At 38.7% G+C, this 16,526-nt stretch overlaps 1 protein-coding gene across 1 annotated transcript in view; it reads right to left on the bottom strand.

Moving 5' to 3' along the window:
* Positions 1-245: 245 nt before the first annotated feature.
* Positions 246-16,526, bottom strand: part of ZFPM2 (zinc finger protein, FOG family member 2) — a 416,479-nt gene continuing 400,198 nt past the window's right edge. Inside the window, exons 5-7 of the mRNA XM_019519407.1 lie at positions 10,177-10,383; positions 5,789-6,013; positions 246-3,724 (exon numbers count right to left, since the gene is read on the bottom strand). Of these exons, the coding sequence (XP_019374952.1) occupies positions 1,233-3,724; positions 5,789-6,013; positions 10,177-10,383 (2,924 nt within the window). The 3' untranslated portion in view covers positions 246-1,232. The remainder of the gene's footprint in view (positions 3,725-5,788; positions 6,014-10,176; positions 10,384-16,526) is intronic.

Genomic DNA, 16,526 nt, shown 5'->3' with positions numbered 1-16,526 from the left:
GAGCCTTGGTTCCTCAGTGAACTGTGTCTTCCTTAGTTCTAAAAACATTCTTAGTTTTTACATCCTCTACTATAGACTTCAATTTTTTTATTCTTTCCTTTTAAACTGTTTAATGAGGTGTTTTCTTCCATTGCCAAATGTGCAATGCTAGAATGATCCCAACTTCTTCCTCGATTTTCAGGTGTTAACCCCTTTGCAAAACAAAAACAAGCAAACATACAAACAAAAAATTACTGCCAAACATCTCCATTGATCTGGAATTTTATTCCATCCATATACATGCATAGTAACAACATTTGTTGAGAAATTATTTCTATCAGAAGTAGAACATTATCTTTGTGATCACCAGTTGCAGTATTGCTACTCTTATATTTAAATATATCTTATATATGAATTAGATTCATACTTGCAGCATTGAGTTTAGGGTTTTGTTTTAGACTGTGCCTTTCAAAAGATAAAACTGATTGATATGACCTCATTACTTACAATACTGCTTCCAGTAATTTTGTTCATTCTTTATAAAGTATTGCATTTAACAGCAAAGGTTTAAAAACTGAGACAGAGATGCATCAGCAAAAGAAAATACAAGTACTATACAAGAAAAAAATTGCCATCTTCAGTTAACGTACGTTTCAGATTAAGAAAGTGGACAGAAACATATTGCTACATACAAATGCAAAGCCTAATGACTAAGGTACTGTATCTGCTAAAATATAAAGTGCAAATTGAGCCCAATTGTTCAAAAAAATTGAAATTTTAAGGCGAACTTTACAGCATAGTTGAAACTTTATTGCAAGTTATATTTTAGCATATACATATATCTGCAACGGCATATAAGAAAAAAATCAGGATACACAAGTGCTTTTGAAGCTATTTCTAAAATGCTTTTCTGTATTGTTTGTGACTATTTTCTTTAAAATCTACTATACAGTGCAAACCATATGTGCTACACAATAACTATACAATAACATTACAAATGACTTTAATATAAAGTTTTGAAATAAAAAATAACATAACTACAGCTATGAATACTGCTGGTAAAATAAATTAATATTTTTGAAAATGGCACCAATAATACACTTTACTAATGGACTGTAATGAAATTACACCTTTAAGTCTTCAACTCAGCAATAATGAATTATATCCTGATTGTCCAGATGTAATTCAAATAGCTTTTTTTAGACGGTGTGGAACAATATGTTAAACACGGGTACCAAAGGCGACCGATTGTTTCATTTGACGTGTTCTGCTGCATGTGACGAGCAATAAAACTTCTTGTGAGTTATAAAGTTTGAAAGGTTGTTGAATTGGATGTCACACAGTCGGCAATATTTCCCACTGGTTGGGGCCTGGGTAGAACCATTCACACCTTTTGCTATACTAGACAACTGTTCCTCTGCTGTAGGAATGGCTGGAGAGACATTTTCATTTGTGGCTAAAGGATTCTCAGATATCCAAGATGGAGACTTGTGCCCATCTTCATGCTGAGGATTCTGGGAAATGTTCTCTTGCTGTGGATTGGTTGCAGGCCGTTCCTCCTGTTTTAGTCCACCATTAACTATTACCATGCCTCTGTTTTTTGGCAATAGTGGAAGAGACTCTTTCTTCTGCACAGCACACCCATTTGACGGTGTTTGGCCTTTAGGAGATTCACTTTCTGTATTTGTGCTTTGATCTACATCAGTGTTATGAATGACAAGAGAACCAGAAATATAATCACTTGGCTTTATTCCATAGTATGGAGAAAGCTGATCTGCTCCTTTAGCTTTCTTTATTGCTCCAGGGTAAAGGCATTGTGGAAGAAACAAATGTTTGTTTTCTTCTTTTGTAGCAATAAGCTGGGCTGCTTCACTAAAGACTTTAAGTCCTTGAAGAGTTGCTAAGTGGGTAGAAAACAAGTTTCCATTGGGAGAGGATTGTTTAGAATTTCCATTTTTCTCACATTTGATTATGCTTCTTTCATAACTGACATCAGGACTATTTCGCTCACTTTCTGGGTTTTGAAACACTTTGCTCTCAAGCTGTCCCATGTCACTGCGCTGATGTGCAGTGACAGGGCAAAAATTTTGCTTATGGGCCAGGTAGTTCTCTACCTTGTTAAAACTGATCTTGCATACTGTACATTCATGGTAGTCCAGCAGCCTTTTGGGAGAAGCGGATGTCCTCTCTGACTGTGATAAACATTTTTTGCTGAGATCAATTGGGACATCCATCTCTAGGCAAGAAACTGTGGAGTGTGAAGTGTCACACTTTGAAACTGGAACACATTTGTTAATGGACAGAGAAGTTTCAAGATGCTTTGAGACTATTCCTGGAAAGATATCACACCTTGGATGGTAACACTCTCCGAGACTTTCTGCTGATTCTTGAGTAGATGTACAAGGGTTTCCAAGATTAGCCACTTCAAGAAACCTCTGCTGAACCAGTGGTGGCCTTTGCTCTTGCTCTGGTAGGCACATCTCATACATCTTCCTTCGTTTACGTGTACGCATTGTTCTCTGCATGGCAGGCACTTTGCTGGAAGCAGATCTCTTCAGTGGAGGATCATGGCGCGTAGCACAATAATACTGTTTGTGGACCATGTATGTTTCATGTCTGCTGAAAGTAATATTACAGGCTTCACATGTGGTCTTATTTGGATCACTTTCCCCATCTACTAATGGAGTACTGGGGTTTTTCACATCAGACGGTTTTCCATTCATCTTCTCATCACTATTGCTTGCAGTTGCCAGCTTCTTAGCCTGGGTTGAAAAATCTTTTTCATGACCTTTGCTATTTGGCCCAATCAAATCTAAAACATTAGAGGAGTTTATGCAAGATGTCTGCAGAAGCTGATTCTCTGGGTCAGAAGTGTGAGGAGTAGTGCTTAGAATATTTAAAGAGCTTTGACCATTGTTGGGACTTACAGCCTCTGGCATTTTTTCAGGAACACTGGAAAAATCTGGTGACTTTGCCATCTGCTGCCATCGGCTGCTGCAATAATGTTTTTTGTGTACTAAATAGTTGTCCAAATTATTGAATGTTATGTTACATTCAAAACAGGTAGCCCCTTTTGGCATCAATGGACTGTAAATAACAGGAGGATAGTTGCTACTTCCATGCCTCAGTCTTCGATGGACCAGTTCAGACATTTTGGCTAAGATCTCTGAAGCCTGAGGAACCACTGTGATATCCTGGGGAAAAGCAAACTGAGAAAGAAAAGGTCCCATTGGGAAAGAAGGGCCAATATTAGGCTGAACTGGGGATGAAGCAAGTCTTGGGCTAGATGGTTCAGATTTTATTTTAGTATATGAAAAGCTTTGTTTATTTGTTACAGGCTGTGCTTCTGGCCTCTGGTTTGCAAGGAAAAGTGGAGTCTTTTTTTCACATTTGTCAAGCTCAGTGTCAGAACTTGCATCTTTAGTTTGCATTGTCTTTTGGCTTGGGGGAACTTCATTTCTGTTCAACAGGTCTGTTGCTGGTTGTAAAGTTTCTTCATTACCACTTGGAGAGTGTTCAATGTCACTTTCTCGCTGTAGCTTGTTGCCAGAGATGTGTAGCTCCTGGTGCTGCAGCAGCTCTCTCTGAGTTTGGAAGCCAAAATGGCAATGATTGCATCTAAAGGCAGCTTGAGTAAGATGTGAGAACAGGTGCTGATGAAAGTTAATCACTGAATCTGCAGTGTAGGTACAAACTGTGCATTTCAAACTTGCGCCAGGTGGGAGAAATTCTTCCATTTTTACTCCTGTTGAAAAGATAAATAAAACAACATTTAAAGTGATCACTTTCCCCTCATAAAGCATACCACAAAAACAAAAACCAACCAACCACACCGAGACACATATGGGAACAAATCAGTTTCTTCTAGTGAAAATGTATGTACATTTTTACCAACTCTGTTAATGGATGAATCAGTTCAAAATCTCTTTTCTCTACTCTGCTATAAAAAAGGTTCCTAAAGTGATCCACTCTGACTATATATACTCCAAAATGGCTCCATTTCCATATTGAGTTCAGCATTTCAAATAAGAAATGGAAAGCACTCAAGAATGTCCTAATTAATGAAGGCAAAAACAGGGAAAGGATAAAAATAGACTGAACCTTCTATAATTCAAATTTAGAAATGACAGTTTCAGCTTGGAAGAAAACCTAGTCCTCCTTTATGGAACACTATGTTATGAAATCCCAAAATACACAAGGATAGAGACACAGATTTCAAGAAGCTCAGAGGTACATATTTTCTGCTCTTTGAACATAAGGGTATCTTAAGACAAAGTCCGTGTGACGTAGGACTCAGACTGAATGAGGAGCAGTAAGTCAGAAACAGAAAGCAGGCAGCAGTACACGTCTAGCAATTTGCATCACTGATGGCCAATTGCCTGCTTGCATGAGGTCAACTGCTTATCTGGGAAAGAAAACCTAAATCAAAAACGGTATGAGAACAGTAGCATATTTGAACCTATCTTTGGTGAGAATGTAAATGTGATTAAGTGTGTCCTGAAGCTAAAAGTTCCAACGACACTTTGAACAAGCTTTAGTTAAAGTGCTCCTGCTGCCATTTTTCAGTACAGAGACGCTGATACATGTGATGGTGGAATCTGCCAGATTGTGGTAATTACCATGCTCCAGCAGACTCGATTAATCAAGTCTGCTCCGATGTGCTGTAATTACAGTGTGTCAAAATAGCCTCCCTGTGCATGTATAGGTGCCCCAAGAGCTCTGTGGTGACATTTTAATTTGGGCTATAGCGACTCATACTTTCAGAAATGGAGGGCACTGCTTCAAGCTTGGTGTTGATCAGGTTGCTATATGGTAATCATATATGTGGGATATGACCTCCTGCCGCCCCCAAATGCAGGCCTCTTTTGAAAACCCCAGGTGCAACTCAGTACCTAAGCTACATTAGACCAGGTCTTCCTCCTGTGAAACTATAAAATGTACATAATCCCTTTCTAACCTCCACAAACTAATGAGATCCGCTGGGAGTCCTGGAGTATACAAGTCACCTGCCCAGACACAAGTAACTGCTGCCTTCACTAGACGGCCAAGTTACTCACCCCTGCTTGCAAGTGCAGCCTTACCCAAACAAAAAAAACTTTGTAAGTCTTGCAGGAAATCCAAAAATGAGCATTCTGTGTATTCTTATGATTTCCCCAAAGTAATAACTTGTACAGATCAAACAAAATTTTAACAGAACATGCACAGGACCTTTAAGCGGATCATTTTTCCCTGCTAGATTTCACTTTTCTAATTACAGATGTCTGAGCTGCTCCTTCTACAAATGGAGAAGTAATATCCCCATGTTATAAGAAGGGAAACTAAGGTTTGGAGATTGTGGCATGGACCAAGAGTATGGTGATAGTCAGTGTCAGGCTTGGCATAACAATACAGATATTCTGAATTCCTACCTTATGCTTTAACTAACTAAACCTGTCAAAGGGCCAAGTGACAGCTGCTTAAATACTTTAAGCAACTTGAAGACTGTATGTGGGCAGGGGTTGGACAGGATGACCTTCTAGGTCTCTCCCAGCTCTATGATTCTAATCCAGACCAATGAACAAACAGTGACTTGGATTTCTGTAAATCCAGGGTTCAGAAAAGGCAGTACTAGTAGGTTAGAACAGTGACACAGGTAGATGAGAGATGTATGGACTATAACATAGGCCAGAAAGGAAAGACATTTCAAGAGTACATACTTCCTGCTTTTGAAATACTTTTTACACTTAAAAAAGTCACTGAAGATGATGAAGATTGTAGTGGTTAATATTTAAGGAATAGCTAGATTTAGGGGGGAATGTATGACACTTACCACTGTGAGAATTTAGGTGAATTTCCAGCGCTCTTGCATTAGAAAAACTTTTGGTGCACTGTGGAAAGGGGCAGATACTGGATATCTGATGAGCACTATCTTCATTTTCCTCTGACAGCTGTGTCCCCTCTCTTTGCCTCCCACTGCAGTAGTACATGAGATGGGCCTGCAAATTCCGCTCACTTCGATACCAAATGCCACAGGATTTGCATGGGAATATATCCTCTATGAGCAAATATAACCAGGTGCAGGTTAGCCACAGTGCATTCAGTTCCAACCAATTAACACAGCAGGCTTAATTCCTTTAACTTTGCTATCAAATAAATATTTATTTAATAAATAGTGCAGCTATGGGTTTATTAAGATGTATGCAAGTTAGAGATCCAGCAAGAATGACAATGTCTTTGTTTAACAGGGTAAAATCAATTAATAAAATAGTGAATTTTTATAAATATACTTCCAGAAGATTTTACTACTTCCAAATCTACTTTTGGGGTAGAAATGCATATCAAATTTAAGTATTACCCTCTGTTATACAAGATATCACCATGAAAAAAAATATTAAACTACACCTTAGAATCATGTGCTTGCTTATTTATTTTTTTTGCACATGCATCAAGCTTTGGAGCAGCAGGCCCTCACCAAAAAATGTGTGCTCTAATTCAACCACAATTTTATTAGCCTATGGAAAGGTGTCACTAGGTAAAATTCTGTTGCCTGGGATAGGCATGAAGTTAAACTAGATGATCATAATGGTCCCTGGTGGTCATAAAACATGAATTCGGTACTTATCACTCTAACCCACAAGCTCATGCTTTTTTGTTCCCTGGATTCTTGTTATTACTAATATTAGGAGTTAAATTTTCTAATGTACAGTGCTCTCTTATTGTTGGTTAATCCTTATTGTTCCACTTTCTACCATGCAAAAGAGATATTTCTAGGAATAGTATTTTATAATTATGCTTTGCCTGTCATCCCAATGGATTCTGCAGTATGCAATATGCGGCATCGCTGAAGTAGAACCACTACTGATTGGAAGCCAGCAACCAACTGGTTGCACAGCATGTTTCCCAATAACAGAGAAGAAGTTATTTTGACCAAATACACTGAGTTAATCCTTTACACACTTAAGAAAACTGACTTGGAATCTTTAATGTTTACACATAGCAGATAGGGCCTTCGGTTTTCAACATCCTGGTAGAAAGACCTCCACAATATGCATTCTGTTTATATATCTCAGAAAGACGAAACACATACTTGATCTTGGTGTGAGCTGAACCTACTGTTAGCAGTTAGGCTGGGGTGAAATTCTGACCTTATGGAACCCCCATTTACCTCCATAAAGCTAGAATTTTTGCCCTATATAGTTTAAAGCTGAGATTAGGGCCAGCATTTTCAAAACATCAGTGATTTTGGTTGGCTCAGTCTGCGGGCACAACATGCTTAATTAGACTTGATTTTCAGAGAGATACTGCTTTAAAGGCTGACTCCAAAAACAGACTCCTTTGAAATCTTGGCCTTAGACTCTTAAGACATCTGGAGTTTATAGTCTATTTGTCATTATTTGTGTTAACTATATTTAGCTTTAAACATTGATTTCAATGCGACTACTTGAGAAGCAAGGTATTTCTCAGTGTGAGTAAGGGCACCATAATCTAATTCATGGAAAAGGACAATTAACTCCTTGTTTCATGAGCAGATGCCTCTGTAGGGGCAATCTAAATTTGCATTCCTTACTGTGCTGCCATTATGCATTGCAAATGCTTGTCTGCTTTTCTGTGCATGATCACCATAGTCTCTTTCAGCACTGTCGGTTTCTGTGCTCCTCTTTCCTATAGAATAACTGTGACTTATTTAATAGGATACAGATATTTTAACAAACCCTGATATTAAAAACATTTTACCAGAGGTGAGAGAAATTTGGAATTTCATTCGTGTGAAAGCTGACATTTCAACATTTTTTTTGTCTTGAAAAAGGACCAAAAGCAGAAAGGCTACAGTTTACCATAGAATAGAATTTCCCTGCCCCTTTCTCCCAAATCCAAAAAAGGGATTCAGAAATACTGAAACAAGTTTTTAGATTTTTTTTAGAATAAAAAATGAAATATGTCTACATTTTCAGATCAGCTATGTTTTACTTTGATTGGCTACACTACATTTCTCTTTTCTTATGGAAGATGTATTCCAGCTCCAATTATGTACCCAATTACATGATTCCCATAATACACCACGCAGAGGAAATGCATTGTGATAGATGCATTTTGTTATAAGAGATGCAACTGTCTAGGTGGAGTACTTCATAAAAGAGAATAAGTTGGAGCTATGGGAATGTCTACATAGCTGAAGGCAGCACCATTCAACATTGTCCAATGTAGTCTGGGTATGCTCACTCCCAAAATGGAAGCAGCATTAGATGTGTTCACAGGACAAATCTCCCAAACTGCCTGAATGTATATCCATTGCTTCCAGTTTAGGAGCTAGTACATACAGAGCTATATCACTGACCTCTGCATGGTACTGTTTTGCACTGTGTAGACATACCTTAAAATTCCCAAAAGGTAATATGCCACTGGTAAAAGCAGTTTACTATATATATATATATATATTTTAACTGATTCAAAATGAATTTTGGGGGAACTCACTACTAACTTAAAAAAAAAAAATATTTTCCTTTGCATTGAAACAGGTTAAATGACATATTTTGCTTTGATTTTCCTGACAGAAAATTGAAATAACTTGGCAAAATCAAAATTTTCCTCTAAAAAAAAATCTATTTTGTGTAAACTACACTTTCCTTCAGAAAATTATTCTGACTGAAAATTCCCAAGCAGCAGTAATTTATAGCATTTTTAATAAGAATCCTAACTCACAATCATCCATTTCCAGGACAAAGATGATCTTGCTTTGTTTTCCCTGATCTTTTAGCATGATACTGCTACTGCCCTCTTTTCAAGGGGTGTTTTTTTAGTATGTTATTTCCTTTAGAAATATGTTCAGAATAAATTTATGCCTAGTATAATTGCTGTCATACACAGTAAACAACAAAAAAGAAAAAAAGATTATTAACAAAAACACTTTAATTAGGCCTGAAGAAACAGCACTGAATGTGCTTGGACTGCTCAAGAGTCAAGTGCTACTTAGCCTGGATCAGGGTGGCAATAGCTGGGCCTACACAATACTGGTTCATCCAGCCCTGAAATACCGAGTTCAGTTTTCTTATTGTGGGCTGTCAGTTCTTTATTACACAATATTTGCAAACCACAAATAGCACACAGAAGTGCTACAACAAGGGGAAAGAAAGAATTGATTTGGCAAGAAAGAGCTAAACATGTGTAACAGGGTTAAGTGATGACTGAGAAGGAACATGATAGCAGATACCAAATATCTAAATGGTGTCAAGAGGGAGAGGATGAGGAACCAGGGTTTTACAAGGGGCAGAAACAGCCCCTAGGTTGAAATGTCCCAATTCAGGAAAGTCCTTAGAACTCTTTGCATCAGTCCCTATTCAGGACAGTATAAAGCAGATACTTGAGCTTAAACATATGCTTAGGTTTTATCAATGCATTAAATGTATGTGTAAGCACCCTTCATTATCAGAGTTATAGTAATAAACTGAGGTTATGCTAAGGAAAATTTTCCTAGCAATGCACTCGATTGCAGTGGTGCCTGACCTTCTCAGCCCACTGGCTGGATGAGCAGTGCTAGATCAATCCACTGGCCAGATCTGGAGCACAGTGCAGCTATGTGGGAATGGCCTGGCAGGGGTTCAGTTGTGCACAGCTGCATTGGTTCTGGCTAGGCTGTTTTTGCATGGCTGCATCAAACCCTGGTGCAATCCAGTTCTGTGGGAATGGGGCCCAATCCCTCTGTGCAGGGTCAGTTCAGCTGGGGCTGATACAGCTACATGGGGCTTGGAAATTTAGTGGAGGGGGAGCAGTGACAGTGGTAATAGCTACTGCTCACCCACTGCCAAAGTTTTGGGCCTTCTAGAGAGACCCGTAGATCAGATTCCCTGGCTCCATGGGCCAGATTTGTCCCATGGACCAGGGGTTGGACACCCCTGCTGTAATGCATTTCAAAGCAGCCTCTAACATGAAGTGCCAGAAATATAAAATTAAACTGGATAAATGTTAGAAACTACACTGTAAGGAACTATCCTGTACTGATGGGAGGAGGGTGGACAAGCAAGCTAACAGGTGTTTCATGTTTTAGAGTTTTTATAAGTCTGCCAGTTGTGGGAACAGATTTACAAAGCTTATATATGAGGGAGGGTCAAAAACTCCAGATGAGGTTGCTACAGAGCATAGTTACCATGCCAGTTGTTCAAATGTATTTCTGCTGCTTCACAACAACGCACACAAAACCATAGTAGAGTACTCAGCACTTACTGTTCACAATAGCTGTAGGTAAAATAGATGCCATAGCAGCTTGCTGAGGAAGCAACTGTATTGAATCCAGCAGACGTGCAGGATACATCCCTTCTGTAAGAGTCATCTGACTGGCAGCTTGTAGCCTCGAGTCAAAATCTACAACAAAGGCAATTAGCTCTTCACCCTCAGAGATGGCCTTGGTCGTGGTACACCACAGCTGTCCCCCTATATGAAAAATGAAAACAGAATGATTTAATTGGGAACACAGATCTCCAGAAGAACTTAACACTTGGGCACTGCATCTGTACGCTCTCTTCTACCTGGAGAGGGTTACTTGTGGGGAGGAGGCAAAAAACTGTTGCTTTTTAATGTTCATTTTCATTAGTGGACAAATGATCAAAATACTGTTTAGGGAGAAAGTGATTACAATATACAATCAATTGTATTAAGGAATACTCACTTTAATTCCTCCCTTTGTGTCCTAGAAGACTGGCATTACCAGAAATCAGATACAGGCAAAATGATTTTAGCTGCCACTTTTCCAGATTTTGCTTTTTATTGCACTTCCTTTATATTTTGTTGTGACAGTTTTTTGTTTTATTTCACAAGCCCCTTCCCTAGCAGAATTAAAAACAAACAACTGTAAAGAAGAAATCAAATTTCCTCATAAGGTCGTTTTCCCTCTTTATGTTTGCCACCATCCTTCTTTGAAAAATCTTTCCTTACGTAATATTCTTCATAACATGACTGTTTTATCTCTTCTTACACTGACTGAACTTCCTGAAAAGAAGATATGCCACAGATCTGTTTCATAAAGGCTTATTCAAATAAAGGTTTGTTTAAAAGCAGGAGGAGGGGGGAGAAACTTTCATCAAACAGTAAGATACACTATAGCTCTGTGCTGCAAATGTCACGTGCAGTGCATTAAAAAGAAAATTAACTATGCGAGTACATCTACTAATGTATTTGAATGCGATAGTGAATGCTCATTTATTTAACATGTTTAGACAGGCAAAGCACTTACATTGTGTTATCTACACTCTCAGGCCTAGATACATATCCAATATAGTTATGCCTGAAATAATGTTGCATACTTTATATGTTATAAAGCTTTTTTTCCCCCAGGTTTTGTATATATAGCAAAATCTATATGTTGTATTCATTAAGCAAGCAAAAACTGTACTCATTTTGATAAGTAATATTGCTGTGTTTATCTTTCAGCATAACTGCCTTTTCAACTGCACTTCATTTTTTTCCCCTCAAAGAGATTATAGTTTTAAAACAACTTGTTGCTAAAATCTGGTGGAGGAGATAACAACAGTGTATGATATGCCACAGCTAAATGGAAGAATTAGGACATTGTTTTAGAGAAATCTTGGACAATTAATTAAACCAGTCTATTAGCTTTCAAAGATGAGCAAACAAAACAGCATCAGCGACAATGTGTTTCAGTGGAAAAATAAAGCTGAGCTTCCAGACCTCAAAGTGGTGTAAAAGTTTCAAAGCAGGAAAGTGTCTTTAAATTCACCCCTTGGCTTTGCAGCAGTTTTAGGTAGCTACACAGTTTACCAACTGTCGCTTGAAATAGGACATTATGGTTTGTTATCCAGAGCAAGGACACTAAACAATGGAAAACCGAGCAATTATTTCTAAACACTAAGAAGATGAAAAGCAGAGACAGCATCATGATTGTCTCTTCAAATCCAGAATCCTTATGACCAATTAGGAATTTGAACATTCAGAGAAATGGCTGGCTTATCTCATACTGGTGTAAATCCAGTGATGTCACTGGTGTTGCACCATTTTAGAACTGGGTGAAGTGAACCACACCAGAGTATGCTCTATTTTCTCACACACCACATGTGCCTTTAAAAAAAGTCTAGTTGCTGGAAATTGGAGTGTTCATTGTGTGCAAGAAATATGGTAAGAGCAGTTTCTGCTGGTTACTGAAAAAAGTGAAAGTAAAGTCTGCCTGTGATGTACAGGGAGCAGAATGATGAACAGGCTTAGCTCCCTAGTTCTGCTACTCAGTTACTTACTACAAGGAAATATCTTGCTATGCTGTGTTTTCCTTTAATAAACAAAGTGCATATTTTTTTCCATGGTGCACTGTACATGAGAAAATAAAATATTTAGTCAGGCTTATAGATATAACATTTGTGATCTGGACAAGTTACAGTTTGAATATCTAGCATCCAGCTACCCTGTTTTACCCTGTTTTATAGACACAATATAAATGTTACTGGTGAAAGAAGCATGGCCTTCCTTTTGTTTCATCACACTTCTGTTTTATTCTTATCTACACAGGAAATCTGTAATATAATGGAAGAAACCAGTGTACTATTAATACAGTGTACCTTTAATACAGCATAAGATTTTGCATGGTAGTCTTATTATGACATGCATTTCTTGTGAAAATAAAGATGCACCACAATAAATGAACCAACTGTGACATTCTTTCCCCAGCAGATATCTCATCATGTTGTATCCCTGGGGAAAAAGAAAACTGCAGTTGATTACAAGGTCTCCAGCTGTAATCAGTCTGGATCAAACTCCTTGCATGCCCTACTAAAAGGCTGTCTCAGTATCCTTGCGTCAGGACTCTTTAAAGCCATTAGGGTTCTGGCGGAAGGATTAGACCATTATTTCTGCAGTTATTCTTTCATTTCCTTATTGGAAAAAGGATGTTTAGGAAATCAATTTTGATGGGCAACAGTGAATGGGTGTATATAAGTAGTTTATTCTCAGTATTTTGCCTTTAAGGTATAGCCCCATATTGTAGACGAACTCCCAGGCATGCAGAAAAAGTCATACAGCTTACTTTCCCTTAGAACAAAATTCATTTGCTTTGCTGTACTTTTCCTCCATAGGGATGTGGTGTTCCCCACTTGGCTTGTGTGTTCTTGCCTATGGATAGCTACAGATAGTGGGTGGGCCAGAACAGGTCTCTCTTGAACTCCCCAGGGCTATAGCATGTGAACAGTCCCTTGTGCCACGACTGCAAACATGCTGGCTTTTATGAGGGCTGTGAAAATAGAGATGGAGAAACCACCTTGTTTCCTTTCTTCTACTTCATACTTTTATACACTTGCAATGATAACAGTCCAGTCTTCAAATACCTGGAGGGCATTTATAGAGAGGATGGAGCTGGACTTTTCTCTGTGGCTGTAGGGAACAGGACTAGGAGTAATGGCTTCAAGTTGCAGCAGAGGAAATTTAGGCTGGAGATTACAAGGAACTTCCTGATTATGGGTAGTCAAGCATTGGAACAGCTTAGCTAGAGAGGTTGTGGAACCTCCATCCCTGGAAATGTTTAAGAGGACAGCCACTTGGCTGGGATGGTTTAGTCGAGGACAATCCTGCATTGAGCAGGGGGCTGGACTAGATGATCTTGTGAGGTCCCTTCTAGCTCTACTTTCCTATGATCTGGGGTTTGGCAGAGACAAGAGGTCTGTATTATCATAATTCAAAGAAGCTCAGGTTGAGGACTCCACTGTTATAGATATTATAGAAACACAAAATAGGATGATTGATCTCTGTCCCAAAGAGCTTGCAATTTAAGTTTAAGACAAAAGACAGCAGATAGCAATAGACAGACAATGAGGAGAAGGAGAAAATGAGATGATATTGATCAGCATGACAGGCAGGAACCTTGACCTACCAGCAGCCTTATCATGGTCAAGATTTCTGTACACAGCACAGTTTTAGGGAAGGGTTTGAGGAGGGAAACAGTAAGACAGTTTTGCAAATATTTGTAGGGAGCTTTTCCCATGTGTTAGGAACAATGGAGGAGAGAGTAGGCAGGTGTTTGAAACATACTTAGGTGGATTTACAGTGCTCAATTACAGTCAGACCTTGTGCTGGTACAAGTCAATATGGATAGGTTAAGGTTAACAGGCCTATGTGATATTGCGCCAAATGGTAGGAATATTTTGCTTAAACATTTTTTTGTCAAAAAATGCCATTTGTTTGAAATCAAAACTTCTAGAGACGTACTAGTTTAGAGGAAGCTTTCACTGGGAAAGTCTCCTTTAGTCCAAGATGGAATTTCTCATCAAAACTAGAGAAAGGAGAGATCCTCACCTTGGAATAACAAAGTCCACTGGAATGTGGGTGTAGCAGCAGCCAAGTCAAGTCCTGTACTTACTAGGATGAGGGCAGCCAGCACACTCCCCAGGTGATAGATCCCCAGCCAAGCCTACAGAGAAGCAGTGAGCCCATGCACCAAGGGTGTGCTCTGCTGCACCAGCAGACAAGCTGCTGAAGCATAGCCGACATCTCCCAGGCTCTGCTTCCAGAATGGGGTTAGAACCCCAGCCTCACCTGGGCAAGGGCCGCAGCCTGGGAAAAAGGCATGCAGCTGGCGCAGGAAGTACCACATCAGGCATCAACAGGAACACCCGAGTAGAAAGGGGTGGGGTATAGGGGAGGAGAAGACCCACGGAAGATCTGTAGACATCGTGACATACACCAATCTCAGTCATCTCCCTCGCAAATCAGGTACCGCCTTCTGATACTTTTCTCATGGTTATACCAAGTCATGGTGAGTGAGATTTTAGAATGAGAGAGTGAGACATCCACTGAGTGTGTGGCACACAGGCCCCATCCTGATGTAGTTGCTCAGCTAGGGTCCCTCTACAGTGGGAGATATAACTCCATGCTCTGAATCAGGCAGAAGAGGGATATGAACGAATATCTTCTAGAAGGGTTCGTCAAAAGTAATGCTTCCTAATTTTTATCTCCTAAATAAGCCATGGTCATGGAGGGGGTTCTTGACTTCTTTCATGCCCAGGTCTAGATTTGATCCAGAGGTTCCTGGAACTGAAAGTAAGATTTATAAGCCCATAAAATGATAGCAATGAAATCAATCAAAGAAGATACAATACACAGGAATTATGTAACAATATTAGTGAAGGCTTAAGTATTTATCTCACTTCTTTATTAGATCACATTGCAAAGAATTAGGAAAGCTTAGTTAATCAAAACAAGTTGGGTAAGTTGAAGAATATCATATTGTGCAAACTGGAGCAAAATAATACATTCCAATTGCATGGCATGATTTCTTTATCAAATGACATCAGGCACTGAAGCAGCTATCTGATACCTTCATAGCTTCCACCAAATGGAAAACTTATTTTAAGATTCTGTTTTTGGTGTCTCTCATATTAGAAAATAGAAGCAACAATTTTACCTAAAAATAAAAGACTGAGTAAAACAAGTCCTGTGGAGAGGGAAAAGTAAGCCCCTGATGTTTCTGAAAAACTGTGGACTCACTGTTCTTTGTAATGTTTATGATCAAAATTCTTAGGCAAACAGATCTGGTTCCTAACAGGAAGCATATAAATCATACTCATAATTGCTGTCAAAACTGCAGTGAAGTGTACTGCAAGTTTCGATAATAAAGAATAGAGTCACAGTTCAAACTTGATTACATTTTGGAAATTCATGCTGCTCTTACAAGAATCAGTGGCCTTAAATATCTTCCTCTCCTGCCAATTTTTTCACTTGCACTTTTTATTATTTATGAAATCAGTGTCTGCACAATGTCATGCAGACCTCTGCTGATAAACTCTAATTAAGATTAAGACAAGCCTTTTGGAAAGGATCCCATCATTAGCAAACATGATAAACACAAAAATACTCCCTACTTGTCAACCAGGAGCAATTCAGTAACCTAACAGTATTATCTGTTGCTAGGCTACAGAGCTGACAAAGCTTCAATTATATTGTACAGCCATACCTATGGAGTACAGTATAAGCAAAATGTATCTAGTATAAAAGCATTTAACTTCATCCATGCTATCTGCAATTCATGGATTTTTCAATGGCAAAAATCAGGTTAATAATTACATAGTATGTTGGAAAAATCTCTGTGATGTGTTATGTTTGCACAATTTTTTTCTAATTTATCTGTATGATTGATAGACATTTGCTTTGTAAAAATAATAAAATGCAAGCAATGGGAAACTGTAAACCACTAGCAGACTACATCTGGGCTCATCAAGATATGAAACCAAGTTTAGTATTAAAAAATATAATAAATTGAAGCAAGTAAGTCACATTTAGATGTGGTAATACTCTACCTTCAGTATAGAGGAGCACAGGGAGCACTGAGGAGATGGATACGTATATTGTCTATAACTTTATTTTATGTAAGATGCACATCTAAGCATACAACAGAAACCAGCTTGATCTTTTTCAATGGCCTCATCATTTTCTTTGCCTATAACAATGAAGTCCATTTATGGATTTTATAAATAATTCAGGCTTTATTTACTGTCTTTTGTGTCAATGATTTGCCCTCATTTCCATGTGCTCAGGGAGAGCAGGGTCTGACAGTAAGGGAGTGGGGGGAGGAGTGTGGGGGG

The sequence above is a fragment of the Gavialis gangeticus genome, unplaced genomic scaffold (assembly GCF_001723915.1).
Source record: "Gavialis gangeticus isolate Ggan-Ray unplaced genomic scaffold, GavGan_comp1, whole genome shotgun sequence".
NCBI classification, from domain to species: domain Eukaryota; kingdom Metazoa; phylum Chordata; order Crocodylia; family Gavialidae; genus Gavialis; species Gavialis gangeticus.
The sequence above is the reverse complement of the archived record's forward strand: the minus strand, read 5'-3'. Positions and strand labels throughout refer to the sequence as shown.